This window comes from Periplaneta americana, chromosome 8 (assembly GCF_040183065.1).
Source record: "Periplaneta americana isolate PAMFEO1 chromosome 8, P.americana_PAMFEO1_priV1, whole genome shotgun sequence".
NCBI classification, from domain to species: domain Eukaryota; kingdom Metazoa; phylum Arthropoda; class Insecta; order Blattodea; family Blattidae; genus Periplaneta; species Periplaneta americana.
In genome coordinates, this window is record NC_091124.1 from 105545605 (window position 1) to 105561323 (window position 15719).

The following is a 15719-nucleotide window of genomic DNA, read 5'->3' on the forward strand; positions in this document are numbered from 1 at the left end:
TTGACAAGAAAAAAAAATGTTCTTCTCTTCATTGCAAAATGGCGGTTGAAAAATTTCATTTGCGTGGTTACAACTATTTGCGGAGTTATTTTGAATGAAAGGCCTGTTTAACTTTCAGTGTTGTTATATATGACAGACGAAATAAAATTAATAAAATAATTTATAATACTAACAGCTAATAAATTAACATGTGTGGTAAACGTTAAACCAGGGGTCGTCAGCACAGAGCATGCTGGGGCTAGTCTCTCTTACCCGCGGAAAACGCAGTGCACTATAGTGCTCTCATAGCTGCTAGCAGGTATGCTCTCTATCTCTCCCTAATGCACGACGGTGCGCACGGGACCGCACCGTGTACCCATTGCACATTTCAGCGAGTGCTGACAACCACTGCATTAAACACTGTAACTAAGTAAAAAAGAAGATAGAAATGGGCTCCATGAAGCGCTGCCTAAAACACTTAAAAATAACACACACTATTATCTACTATTACGGAAAGTGGATAAAATAATCAAAATGTGGAATCTTAAACTGAAGAACATAATGTTTATTTATTTTATAACATTACTAGCCTTCAATACAGCCATGTTCTCTTTGGTGAAGAGTAATATTATTGATAAATTAAAGTAATTAGGTAACATAATTTGTAGAAATAAAATGATGACTGATGAGGTAACACAAATCCAATAAACACAAATAGAAGAAAAATATAATGCAATTAATCAAACACTCTAATATTATGATGATGATGATGATGATGATGATAATAATACTTAAGAATTTTAAGGAACCCAGAGGTTCATTGCAGCCCTCACATAAACCCGCCATGTCCCTATCCTGAGCAAGGTAAATCCAGTCTCTATAATCATATACCACCTCCGTCAAATCGGCCTCCCCAAAGGTCTTATTTCCTCTGGCCTCTCAACTAACACACTATATGCAATTCTGGATTTGCCCATACGTGCTATATGCCCTGCCTATCTCAAACGTCTGCATTTAATGTTCCTAATTATGTCAGGTGAAGAATAAAATGCATGTAGTTCTGCGTTATGTAACTTTCTCCATTCTCCTGTAACTTCATCCCTCTTAGCCCCAAATATTTTCCTAAACATCTTATTCTCAAACACCCTTAACCTCTGTTCCTCTCAAAGTGAGAGTCCAAGTTTCACAACCATATAGAAGAACCGGTAATATAATTGTTTTATAAATTCTAACTTTCAGTTTTTCTGAGAGCAGACTGAATGATAAAAGCTTCTCAACCGAATAATAAAAAGCATTTCCCATATTTATTCTGCGTTTAATTTCCTCCTGAGTGTCATTTATATTTGTTACTGTTGCTCCAAGATATTTGAATTTTTCCAGCCTTCAAAGGATAAATTTCCAACTTTTATATTTCCATTTCGTACAATATTCTGGTCACGAGACATAATCATATACTTTGTCTTTTCGGGATTTACTTTCACACCTATCTCTTTACTTGCTGCAAGTAAAATTCTCGTGTTTTCCCTGATTTTTTGTGGATTTTCTCCTAATATAGTCACGTCATCCGCATAAACAAGGAGCTGATGTAACCCATTCAATTCATACTTTCTCTGTTATCCTGGACTTTAATATTAGTATTATTATTATTATTATTATTATTATTATTATTATTATGTTGTTTTCTAATGCCAGGCGTTTGACAATAAAGTCATTTGACCTCTTGCACTCCAATATTTTTCAAAGATATTATCATGGCCAGCCACTGAAGCACAGATTTTGAGGTGTTCCGAATCCATTTCTTGGTTTGAGTTGCACAATGGGCAGTTAGGGGACTGATAATTTCCAATTCTATGCAGGTGTTTGACCAAACAATCATGGCCTGTTGCCAATCTAAATGCAGCTACAGACGATTTTCGTGGTAAATCGGGAATTAACTGTGAATTTTGATGCAGAGAGTTCCATTTCTTCCCTTGCGATTGAGTTATCAAATTTTGTTTGTTGAAGTCTAAGTACGTAGATTTAATAAATCTCTTCACAGAGTAACACATAGATTTAGTAACAGGTCTGTAAGTAGCAGTGCTGCCCTTCTTTGCTAAAGCATCCACATTCTCGTTTCCCAGGATTCCACAATGGGATGGTATCCATTGGAATACAATTCTTTTATTGAGTGATATTAATTGAGAGAGCATTTTAGTTATTTCTGCTGTTTGAGACGAAGGTGTGTGTTTAGAGACTATTGATAGAATAGCTGTTTTGGAGTCTGACAGTATAACTGCATTCCTAAATTTATTGATGTGGCATAGAAGATTCCTGAGACATTCATTTATTGCAATGATTTCACCATCAAAACTTGTTGTTCCATATCCAAGAGATCTATAAAGTGAGAAGAGACAGCACGTAACACCTGTACCAGCACCTTGTTCTCTGGAGATCAAGGATCCGTCAGTGTATACTCGTAAATGAAGCCAGTTTTGTGGAGGGTACCTAATATTGTCTCTAAAGACAATTGTTTCAGTATTTCGGTGTTTACTTCTGATTTCAGTATTTCTTCTGTTAAATTTAGATGATATTCTATATTTAATAGAGTTAAAGGGTTTGGTTTAATTTGTAAGTTTTCTTTTAAATTCGGGATATTAATTTTCTGTTTTAATTCGTGAACAATGGATATGAAACTTTTTTAAGTTTTCAATCTACAGAGAGGACTGTATGAATGCCAATTGTTTCCTGGTAATCTGGTAAGTTTTTCATATTGAATCAGTGCTTTTTCTTCTATTGTCATTTTGATGCTGTTAATATTAGTGAGGAATCTCATAGAATCTATTGGCGTTGTTTTGATCCCACCTGTAATGAGTCTGAGAGCTTGGTTTTGAACATATTCTATGTCGTTTATGAAAGGTGAAGTAATTAAAATTTCTCCGCAGTACATCAGCACTGGCTGTATAAACATTTTGTGTGTAGTGTTCAAAGTATTCCTAGAGCATCCCCATTTCTTTCCCGCTAGTCTTTTTAGAAGGGGGAATCTTTTACGAGCTTTTTCAGAAATGTATTTCAAATGGTTGCTCCATGTTAACTTACTATCGAAAATAACTCCAAGATATTTGGATTCATAAGTCCTAGGAAGGTGTTGGCCATTGTATTGGATATTGAATTCTCTTTCTTTTTTACCGAGTGAAAATATTTGGTAGTTACTTTTGCTTAAATTGAGTGATATCAAATTTGATGTATTCCATTCATGTAGTTGATTTAGAGCTTTAAGAGCAGAATTTTGAATTTTGTCTCTGTGTCTGTAAGATCCGGAAGTCCACAAAACTATATCAACTGCAAATAGTCCTGTTTTCATGTTTGATTCCTCTAATAGGGAGGGTAAGTCATTTATATAAATATTGAATAAAGCGCCCTGAGGTAGACCTTGATATGTTTGTAACTATTATGTACAGTCATATGTTCAGACTGTCATTGTTCATTAGGCCCACTTGACAGGTCATATAATAGGATGAACACCTCTTCAATACTAGATGCCTTTCAGTCCACCTTGGGGATAAGGAAATAATTTGTCCTGCAGCAGAAAATATTTAAATACTACAGTTTCTACGTTGTTGTCTGCTAGAATTAAGTAAAACACGTGAACTCTGTTTGAACGTTTGAACTGACTGGTAACGGCCACGGTTAACCGAGTAACTTCAGTGTTACACTGCCAAGCCCATAAACCGATAGAACCGAGTAACTCAACAGTTCTACCCGCTCTGTCCTCAGCTCTAGGTATCACTACTCTCTTCATGAAAGATGTGTTTGAGAGGCTTGGAATACCTACATCTATTATTCCGGTTGTAACCTTAGCTGCATTGAAAGGATCAATTGCTCTCGTGAAGTATCACCTATATTCGAAATCAAACTAAGTTCATTAGCATTCTTTACTTTTTTGTAACACTTATCTCTCTAAAACTTATCTCTCTCTTATATATTTACACTAATCTCAAAATGTATTTGCAGCTATGTACTTGTAGGAGTTTCATTGTTAAAACAAAATCAATGGTTCAATGAACTTGTAAACATTTATATGGTTAAGTACTTTGTGTCCCTTGTGGCAGCTCACGAATGGTGAGAAGATTTATAAATTAATTAACAAAACAATGCCAGCTATGTAAGGCATTACATTAGGCCTACATTGTAAACACATGTTTGCTTTGATGTGGATGAGAAACGAACAATTATTATATTATCTGCTTCCATATCACATAATATACACCTGTAAAATAAAAACATACCGTACCAAATGTTTTAGTTTGAAATATAATTAAGCCTACCATGCATTAGCTTATTATCACAGCTGTAGAATGGAATAAGCGTCACATGCATTAATTAGTCATATAATAGAAATCGGGCCTAGTGTACAGAACATCTTACCTATTGATTCATTATTATTGTTGTTGTTATTATTATTATTATTATTATTATTATTATTATTATTATTATTATTTTTATTGACTTCGTTAAATGTTGTCTTTCAACTTCTTTATGTAAAGTCGTGTTGTACCGGTAACCTTAAGCTGTGTGGTGACATCTGCGCTTTATGTAGTACTGGTACTTTCTTTTAGTTGTTATTTAACGACGCTGTATCAACTACTAGATGATTTAGAATCGATGGTAATGATGATAGCGAGATGGTATTTGTCGAGACGAGGCCATAGTTTACCTGACATTCACCTTACAGTTAGGGATATCGGAGGGGGGGGACCCAGCCAGGTAATCAGCTCAAGCTGGATTCGAACCTGTGCCTGAGCACAACTACAGATCGGCAGGCCTTAGTCGGTTGAGCTATGCCTGTAGCTCTTTATGTACTTCTGTGGTCACTTTAACGAGTTTAAAATGTAATTCTCGGAGGAATCTTGGGACCCATTTCCTAAAATGTTTCTGTAGCTGTAGAAAGATTGTACAAACGTTCTACTGTTAGATCACATTGTTTTTCACATGATGTAAGAGAGACCCTTTGGTGGTAATATATCATTATTCTCTGTCAAAATCTTTCACTTAAACGGCATATTTCTATAATCTGAGATGATAGTATGACAAGACTCACATAATTCTTTCGTTAAAAAAAAAGAGAGAGAGAGAGATTTTGTTTGCTGCTGGTACATACCATAAATTGAGTCTTTAAATTTATTACCTCATATTTTCTTAATGATTTAACAACAAAGCCAGCGATGTATACAATCACATTTTCACTATATTGTCATTGAAAATGATGTAAGAATGAGGGAACTGTAATGAATGTCTGCAGTTGAAAGTTCTAAAGAGTCATATCACCTCTGATTCTCAAAACACTGAGGATTATTATTACAGTGTGTTATGTGTTTGGAAAATGCCATTGGGTATGTAGGCATCTTTTTAGCGGACATCCCCCTCTTTGTAACATAACTTAAATAAGTTATTCACGTACTTTCTAACGTATATAAAATAAGTAAAAATATTCCATGTATTCGGTCATTGGAAATAGAAATAAACTAATAAGCCTATTTATGAGCAAAATAAAGCCTTTATATTTAAAGCAGTGCTGAGTTACAATATATAGATTTACTTATTACACGTTCGAAAATATGTAAGCAAGTTTAGTTGTATTATAATGAAGGGGGATGTTCACTAAGAAAACGCCTATATATCCAATGGTATTTTCTAAATTGCGAATCCTTTATAGAAACAATCATTTGTGCTCCTGAAACATGATGTCATGCGAACCTGCGCGAGAGGTTTCAAATTTGTACAAGACACTAGCGCCAATTGTGTGTCTAGATATATAACTACAACGTCTTTGGGCAGTTTCAGTGCATTAACAATGGTGCAGTCTGTTTTGAGATATCTCTAATCATTTTCAATTCATTAAATGATAACTGTCACAATGACACAAAAAGAAAATTCCACAAATTGTGCTCAATATGTTGTCCATTTTCGATTATGTACATTTGTAGACGGATTTTCCACTCAGAACATTTTGTAGCATTTCCAGGGTAACTTTTGCACAGGCTTCAATGATACAGTTCTTTAAATGTTTCACATTCTCAATTTTCTCTTCATATACCAAGCTCTTTATGCAACCCCAAAAGAAAAAATCAAGAGATGTTAAATCTGGAGACCTGGCCAGCCATTCTATTGGTCCACGTCGACCAATCCAATATCCAGGGAACTGTTCGTCCAAATAGTTCCGAACAGCAAGACCATAGTGGGGTGGAGCGCCATCTTGTTGAAAAAAAATGGGAATTCACCTCCTTCAGGAGGTTTTCTTGCAACATCTTCAAATAAGAAATGGCACTCAGGTTCTCCTCAATAAAATACGGTCCAACAACACGATTTCCCCAAATTCCACACCAAAACATTATTTTACCAGCACCTTGCATTTTCATAGGATCCATCCAATTTGGGTTTGTGTCTGTTTACTTCCCCCTTTATATAAAAGTTTGCTTCATAACTAAAAACTATCTTGAATGCAAATGTCGGATCCTGTTTAATTTGTTGTTGAGCCCAATCACAAAATTGAAGACATCAGAATCACCTTCACTGAGATGATGGAGCATTTGAATCTTAAATGGATGCCATTGATGCTGATGAAGCACTCGTAAAATAGAGGCCTGGCTTGAACCACACTCCCTTGATAGGCATTGTGTACTCTTCTTAGGGCTTTTTACCATTGCAACTAGTATCATAATCGACGACAATTCATTTGTTGCTGTTTTTGGATGTCCACTTCTCCTTTTATCAGCTACATTCCCTGTGACTTTAAATTTATTAATAAGTTTTGTTACAGTACTGAGACTGATCGGTTCAAGTTCAGAGTGGCAGAGATTGAAGTCTGCTGCAACATTTCTGTGGCTTATCCCACCAGAATGAAGAATGATATCAATTCTTTCCTCTTTCGATAATGCCATGAAAATCAAGAAATTTGTTATAGGAAAGCTTCAAATAATCATAACAATGCATTGAAACTGTCATAGGTTAACCAAACAGTAAAGCAGAAAAAGTTAATTATCAGAATTGCATAAAAATATCTTTTCCAAAGCCTCCTTAGTACTGTACCATGTTACAAAATATCTGTGGATGCAGTAACTAATGTTTGTGTCATTATGACAGTTATCTTTAAATAAATTGAAAACGATTAGAGATATTTCAAAACAGATTGCACCATAGTGTTTTTTTTTTTTCTCAAGAAAATTTCAGATGATTTTGAGTACCTACATGACTCCCTTTCCATTTAAAATTTCAAAGTTGCATCCAAAATGGCGAATTTTGAGATAGCTGAGACCTAGAATAGAATGTGTCACTGGTAGAGCATTTGATCTTACAAATACTGGTAACACCTATAGTAATCGAAAATCAAGCATATGGAAGATATTTATATGGTTCCAGACTTTTGATTCACTCTGTTTATTGGGGAATTGTGGATTTTCCAAAAATTTGTTTATCTCTGTATGCTGTTTTATGAATTCGTATGTTCTACTGTACAGGCTGTCTCAAAAATAGACCGACAGATTAATTGTGGTAGTAGCTACAGAGCTACAGAGTAAAGAAATATGCCACAGTCCCATTTTAAATATTTCTCCAGGTATCATTTTATGATTTGTTAAAGCCTGCTCCCAATAATGAAAGGCCTAATTGTTACTTGTAGGAAAGGCATTCCCAATGTTTTGTTTATTTTTGCTCAAATGATTTTCATTATTTTATTGGGTAAAGTTATGCACACTCTACCTAACTCAGAATTATTAGGCGTATATGGGAAGCTGCTCTCTGATTCTGCTCAGTTGAACAGTTTGATGCTAAGTAGTAAATAAATGTCCAATACGTATGATGTACACTTAACAGCAAAAAGAATGGCCCGACTCTTGGTCGATAGAAATGCTAAGTTCTATCACGCGGTTCACTCGTGTAAATGCACTGCACTTCAAGGCATTGCTGTGGTGTTTCTTCATTGAAGGTCGTCCATCTACAATGTAGTCAATCTTACGAGCTGTGTGTAGCCCAGTGGTAAGATGTCTGACACCCATACCAGAGGTTGTGAGTTCACCTCCCTATACAGTAAAATGATTTGTTTTTATTTTAGTTTTTAATTAATTTATTAGTTTAAATGTGAAATTACATTTGTTCATAAACTTCGTTATGCCTGCCTTGTAAAAATATTATTGCCCATCACTTGTGGGCTATTAATAGGCGAGACCTGGCCTGTATAAACAAAAATACTTGTTTCACATCCTAAGAAACCGGATGCATATAAAACATAGATAAATAATTAAATAAACAAAAAACAAACAATTTGTTAATATATTAACAAAAAAAAAGGCCTGTGGTGAGGACTAGTATCTCGTCCACAAACCACCTGCAACAACTGCCTCATTCTGTGTGGCGTGGAGTCCACAAGATTATGAAACAGGTCTAAATTCATGGCCACCTCCCATGTATCTAGAACTCTGTCCCACAATTCGTCAGCTGTGTGAACGGGTGGTTCTGCCCAATTAGAGCATAGGATCCGTTTGACTGTAGCCCACAAATTTTCATTCGGATTCATATCTAGTGATTTTGGAGACCAGTCGACCAGGTCGACATCAGGCCTCCTCGTAAACCATCTTTGAATCCAGTTGGCGATGTGTAACAAGTGATCACCCTCAAACAACTAATAATGTCACTTTGTAATACCACATTCATGCCATGTTGTTCTAGTATTAAGCATGTTTAATTGAATCAATGAATGATCTGATGATGGCATATCATGCCGAAAAAGTTTATCATAACAATAAATATGTAATATAGTTATTAACACTATTTACCATTTTGATAAGCAATAAGACTGCCTTATATACCAAAACTTAAAGTTATCCCTGCTTATCGGCCAAGACTACCTTCAACATGAAAATACCAAACGATAGTCAGGCAAAACTGTTTAATACATTCTTAAACACCAAATTAAAGATCTGCAAAGCCAATGCTAATATCTGGTTCAACAAGCAATGCCTTGCACACTGAGTTATACCAAAATACGTGATTACAAAAAATAAACCCTATTCATATGCAGCAAAAAGATCTAATCAACAGTACCAATTAATATGCTCCAAAATGAAATCAAGTTCTTGCACAAAAAGAAAGACTTTCTAAACAGAAAGCTCTACGAAACCCACCTCCAGTTAGCAGTCCTTTTTGATCAATTATGGAATTTAGCTTATAATAACTGCACCGACATGATCAACAACATTATGACAGTCAAATACAATACCCTACGGAAGAAATTAAATGCACTGATAATCAGCTCCCCACAGCAACACAAAAACAATAATAAGCCCTCAACTCAAGATAACAGAATTGTAAACTTAACAAACCTTCAACTGAATAAACAAGAAACTGAAATCCTGCAAAACAGATATAAACACATTTTTTCCCCCAAAAAATATTCACAGTTTAATAGATACGCTTGCAATAGAAACACAACACATAATCTCAAAAAGTAAGCACGAAAACAAAGAATTTCTCAGTTACAGTGCAGCGAATATTATTGAAAATTATATCGCAGACCCCAAAACCAAAAGAGACCTAAAATTAGCTAAAACCAATCACAACAACATACTGAATCTTAAACGAAAACTAGAAGATAACAATATTACTCACATCAAAGCTGATAAAAATGACGCAGTAGTTCTCAGGTATAAAACAGAGTACATTGAAAAAAAAAAAAAAAAAAAAATACTTTTCTCAACAATAATCATATAACAGAATTGAAAGCAGACCCAACCGACACATATCAAAAACAAATAAAACAAGCAATTAAGAATTCCCCCCAGACTTTATCCCACCAAACAAGAGTAACAATGTCATCAAAAAAAATCCAAGGGCCCCTACACTGAAAACCCTTCCAAAAACTCATAAAACCGAACTTTATATGAGACCAATAGTAAACTGCAGAAATGCCCCCAACTACAAACTTAACAAATATCTGCATAACTTTCTAAAAAGAACTCTCATTCAAGATAACGAACATACAATAAGCAACACAAAACAGCTCATAAAAATACTATTAAAATTAAAAACCACGAAAGCAACAAAATTATTATCCTTGGATATAAGAAATCTATACACAAACATCCCAATCATTGAAACAATAGCAATAATCTCTTCCACAATGAATGATCTACAACTTAACAGTAATCTAATAAAACAAGTCACCAACATATTCGAAATTTCCTTAAAACAAAATTATTTTAAATTCAATAACAAAATTTATTCCCAACACCAGCGCTTAGCTATGGGCGACCTCTTATCCGATTTTTTGGCGAACATATTTTTACAAAACTTGGAAAAAGTACACATTAATGCCCTGTCTAATAAATTTAACATCTCAACATACGTTCGATATGTTGATGACACACTGATAATTTATGATAACAATACAGATCAAACTGATTCCATTACGGATGAATTCAGTACATTACATCTAGATATGAAATTTACACATGAAGTAACCACCAATGGTAATATTAACTTTTTAGATTTAAACATCAAGCTAAAACCTCCCTCAGTAATATTTCAAATGTACAGGAAACCAACAGCTACAACCCATTCAATAGATAAAAATTCTATTCATCCAACAACTCATAAAATGAGCAAGTTCAGATACCTAATTGACTGGATGATTACAACCCCCCTCAATAAAGAAAACTATAACAAAGAATACAAATACATTTAAAATCTGGCAACTGAAAACGGCTTCGGGAAACAAATAATTAATAATTTAATTAACAAAAGAAAATCAGACTTATCCATAATGAAATCTACTACACTTTCCCCTGAGAGTTCACAAACCAAAAAATTGTGGCAAGGAATGACATATTTTGGTAAAATTTCTAAAAAATTAAATGATTTCTTCAAAAAACATAATATTCATATCACCCCCAGAACCAACGATAAATTGCACAACATAATATCCAATAGAATGAATAAAACTGAACCCCATCATAATAGCGGAATCTACCAATTAAATTGCAAAAACTATCCAAAAACATATATAGGTCAAACATGCCGAAACATTAAAATCCGATACAATGAACACATAACATATTTCAAATACAACTGCAACAAATCTAAATTTGCCACACATCTCATAGACGAAGGCCACAAGTTAACAAATATCAAAGATGCCCTAAAAATTAAAAAAATCATCAACGATAATAATTTAATTGACATCTCAGAAAAGTACTGCATTTCAAAAACATTTAATCGAGGCATACCTATCTTAAATGAACAAAGTAGTAATACCACAAATCCCTTATTCAACCTATTCAATTAATATCTGTAAAACAATCTCCACAAGCATTCGCACAGGTCCCCCTACCCCCTCCCACACTTCCGGTACCGCCTGACGTACATTAGCATAAGTTTATAACATGTGAGCACATCCCGGGTCTCAGTCACAGCCGAGCAGTCGACAAGTACACATCAACTTTAATAAGCTACAACTTCACGTAAGTCAATATTCTTACAACCATCTAACCCAAGACAGATTAAAAATTTTGAAAATTGATTCATTTTCATTTTCATGTGTTTACAGTATGCTTGGCAGATTGAACCTCGAGAAGTGACATCTTCTCTTTGGAGAATTTATACTACCAACTTTGTACTTCACGTCGATTTTATTCATTTTAAATATTTAATTATTTTTTAACTTAAATTTTAACATATCAAGCTATTGTACTATTTGACATCCACTCCAATTTAATATTGTGTACATCAGGATACAACCAACATTAATGATCACTCTCAAACAACTAATAATGTAACCATGATTGTCACTTTATAATACCGCATTCATGCCATGTTGTTCTAGTATTAAGCATGTTTAATTGAATCAATGAATGATCTGATGATGTCATATCATGCTGAAAACGTTTATCATAACAATAAATATGTAATATAGTTATTAACACTATTTACCATTTTGATAAGCAATAAGACTGCCTTATATACCAAAACTTAAAGTTATCCCTGCTTATCGGCCAAGACTACCTTCAACATGAAAGTACTCCCCTTTGATAGCATGATAAATTTGATGGCGTATGAAAATCATTCTTTCTGCGGGTATTTATACTATGTAAGGCTGAATTAGTTGGAAAATTTTCTTTATTACATAAGAGGAAATTTATTGAAGAGTATATGTATTGATTTGTTAAGTTCAGAATCTCTAATTTTTTTAAATAATCTACATGATTCTCTACCCTTTGCTCCAACTATTATTCTAATGGCTCTTTTTTGTAATAAGAATATATGTTTACTATCTGCAGAATTTCCTCAAAATATTATTCCGTAGGACATAATGGAATGAAAAGAGGCAAAATATATTTTCTTTAAGATACTGCTGTTTAGAAATTGTTGTAACGACCTAATTGCAAAGCATGCTGAGCTAAATTTGGGGGTTATTTCTTTAATATGATTTTTCCCATTTATTGTATTATTAATACGCAAACCAAGAAATTTGGTTGTTGATTTTTCTAGTAGGGGTATATTGTTGATAGTTGTGTTTAATGTTTCAGAGATTAAATTTGAAGTGGTTTTAAATTGAATTATGTTATTTTTATTAATGTGTAATGCTAGTTTATTGGTTGTAAACCAGTCATAAATTTTAAGGAGAATTGTTTCTGTTTTATATTTGAATGTGGCAAAGTTCTTGTCTGTAATTATGATACTTGTGTCATCTGCAAATGGTATAGATAACCTATTCCTTTTATTATGGGGCCAAGGTCATTTATAAAATGCAAGTATGTGCAAAGGGAAGAAATGAGGATCCAGTGCTGTGACTGCACTGAATACAGCTACCCTAACACCCCTCCAAACTGAAAATATATTGACAGTAGACTCAACCTGATAAGACGAGAAGGTTGCTGATTGGTTTTCATGATTGTGACATTGATTTTTATTTTATTTTATTGGGTTATTTTACGACACTTTATCAACATCTAGGTTATTTAGTGTCTGTTGTGACATTGATGAAGATGACTGTGAAGATAGTGATGTTCTTGTTGGGACATCAGGGTTCATTTGATGTCTATATGAATGTGGATATAAACGTAATCACCAATGAAGCCATGACAATCTCCGAAATTGTTGAAGACATTCAACAAGAGTTCTGCGAGGAAGATGATGATTGCTGTTACTGTTGTAGAAACAGTGAAACTTTTTGTAACACAGCATGATCTAACTGAACAAAGTATGGAATAGTTATCACAATTTGAGGGCACGATTTATTCCTTAGCAGCCAACAAAACCAAGCAGTCCAAAATAACTTACTTTTTTGTTAAATAATAACATGTTATTAATCGTTAATGCTATTTCAGACTAATTAAATGCCATTTTGTTATACTTTTTCCTCACCTATACGTTTTTTCCTTCAGATCTCTATCAAAACGTATCAATGAAGTTTCACTGTATTTTGTGATATTAATTGTTTATGAAAACATTTCTCAATAACCACTTTTTATTGTAATCATTGCAGGCTCCGTCCCCTTAATGAAGCTGCATTAGACTTGGAAGAGACGAATTTATTTTCAACCTGAAAAATGTGGTGTTATGATTTTCCAGAAAATACTGAAAGAATTCTATACTTTTAGAAACTATGTAAGTTATTCCCATCTGTAGCATAATTTTTTTTATGTTTGGTGTACTTTGTAAAATACTAACATTGAATGTCTATAATACTTGTCTTGTACATAGAGAAAATGCATATCACATTGTTTTAACATTTTATCTTCTGATTTTCCTGGAAATAAAGAGAAAATGCTTTTTTATGAACACTGTTTGTAGTAATTCACATAGTGCATGATACAGAGGTTTATATTACATTTTTCTTCTTAGTCCTGTTCTGAAAATGTTCCATATCTAGATCTAGTGTACAAAGGACTCAAAGGATAATTTGAAAGTGACATACTGCAACTGGAAATGTTTGGTTTGTACTGTTGTGGCAGAAATTATCATTTCGGATTATGAAGAAAACATCATTTGAAATTTTAAAAGTGCTTGTAAATTTTGTTTTTAGATCAAGATTCTTTTAATTAAATGTTCAGATTCACCCCACAGTATGCTGTATGCATGGTTTCTATGCAGTAGCACCAGTAGAATCAGGCTAAAATAAAAATTGTATTATTACATGTGCAAACTTAATGGATAAGGCAGTGTTGCTGCAAAATTTTTGTAACGAAATTTTCAAATAAATAAGAATTGATGTTTGAATGAAGATGTTGTTGTTATTGTTGTTATCTTGCATCTAGCAATGAAGCGATTAGCATTCATGTTCTCCAATACTTCTGGGCTACAGTGTCTTCTGCAGATAGTGCATGTATTGAATGAAGATGTTATTCATATTATTATACTTTGAAACAAAATGATGGAAAATTATTGTCAGCTATGAATCCAGTAAAATACTTAGGCGTGATTTTTAATATTAAACTTACTTGGAATAAACATGCAGAATAATATATAACACGAAAAGCTAAAAGGTGTTAATCATTTATAAAACATTTGTCAGGCATGAAATGAGGGTGTTTAAGAAAAACTCTTACTACTACTTATAATATAAAACCAGTAATTGAACAGCAAACCTTAAAAATATAAAACAATTGGAAAATAAAACTCTCCTATTAACTATGGGGCTGTCAAATCTACTACAATACCTGCAATGCAATTAAGAGTTCACCAGTCTCCTATTGAATATGAACTAGAAAAGGATGCTATTATTCACTACCAAAAATTGATCAGACTTTTAAGCAATTGAGAGCTAAGAAAGTTCATAGTGAACTTTAAATCTCAGGAAAGCTTACTCTCTGAACTAAATAAAATGAAGATAAAGATAAATCTTCCAACAAGTAAAGAAAATCTTATTCATAAAATTAACTCTACGCAAGCGATAAAAATAGAGTATTATCTGGACTTGGTTAAAGATATCAAGAAAAGTGACACTCCAAATCAGCGGTTCCCAACCTTTTTTGACTCGAACCCCTTCCACAACGATCTGAGTTGGGTGAACCACTGATTTTTAAATATACATACAGCAGACATGCATAAAATTTAATTCCAAGCAAAAGGATTAATAACCTTAAATTAACTTAACCCTTAATGGTTAAAACCTATAGTTACTCTAGTTACGGCTTCAAAGTTACATAATGTGTAGGCCTAGTTGCAATAATAAATAAAAGTTTTCATTGTAATTACTCACCCCTTGGAATTCAGTGAGAAGGTTGCGCCTGCTTTCCATGGCACAGAGCTTTGAAGCCAGGAACCACAGAAGTTAAATAAAGTCTCAAATCACTTTCACCACAAAGTCTGTTTCTGTATTTATTTCTTAAATATGCATATGAAGAAAACGACTTAGCACAAATATGTGGACGAAAAGGGTAATAAAGCCATTATAGCTTTATTCGCTAACACTGGGAACTCCTTTAAACTCAACCAAAAACCAACTAATGACAGAGATTTAAGTTATAACTTTTCTGTAACTGAAAATCAGTGGAAATTTTAAGAAGCTGCTCTTTTTCATCTACGCTTAATATGGATTCTAAAATTGTTGACTCTTCAAAGGGATTGCAAATCCAATTATTATTGGACGTAGCAGGGGAATATTCTCTGAAGGTTTTTCTAAGTCCCTTCAATGTTTTTTAACCATGTTCTTGACATTTTCGTCCAAAGAAAGATGATTTTCCACCAGGAAGTCGTGAAGGGAATCAAAG

General features: G+C 33.6%; 1 protein-coding gene across 1 annotated transcript in view; it reads left to right on the forward strand.

Moving 5' to 3' along the window:
• Positions 1-13788, forward strand: part of LOC138704917 (centromere-associated protein E-like) — a 284997-nt gene extending 271209 nt beyond the window's left edge. Inside the window, exon 19 of the mRNA XM_069833317.1 lies at positions 13493-13788. Within this exon, the coding sequence (XP_069689418.1) occupies positions 13493-13553 (61 nt within the window). The 3' untranslated portion in view covers positions 13554-13788. The remainder of the gene's footprint in view (positions 1-13492) is intronic.
• Positions 13789-15719: the final 1931 nt, after the last annotated feature.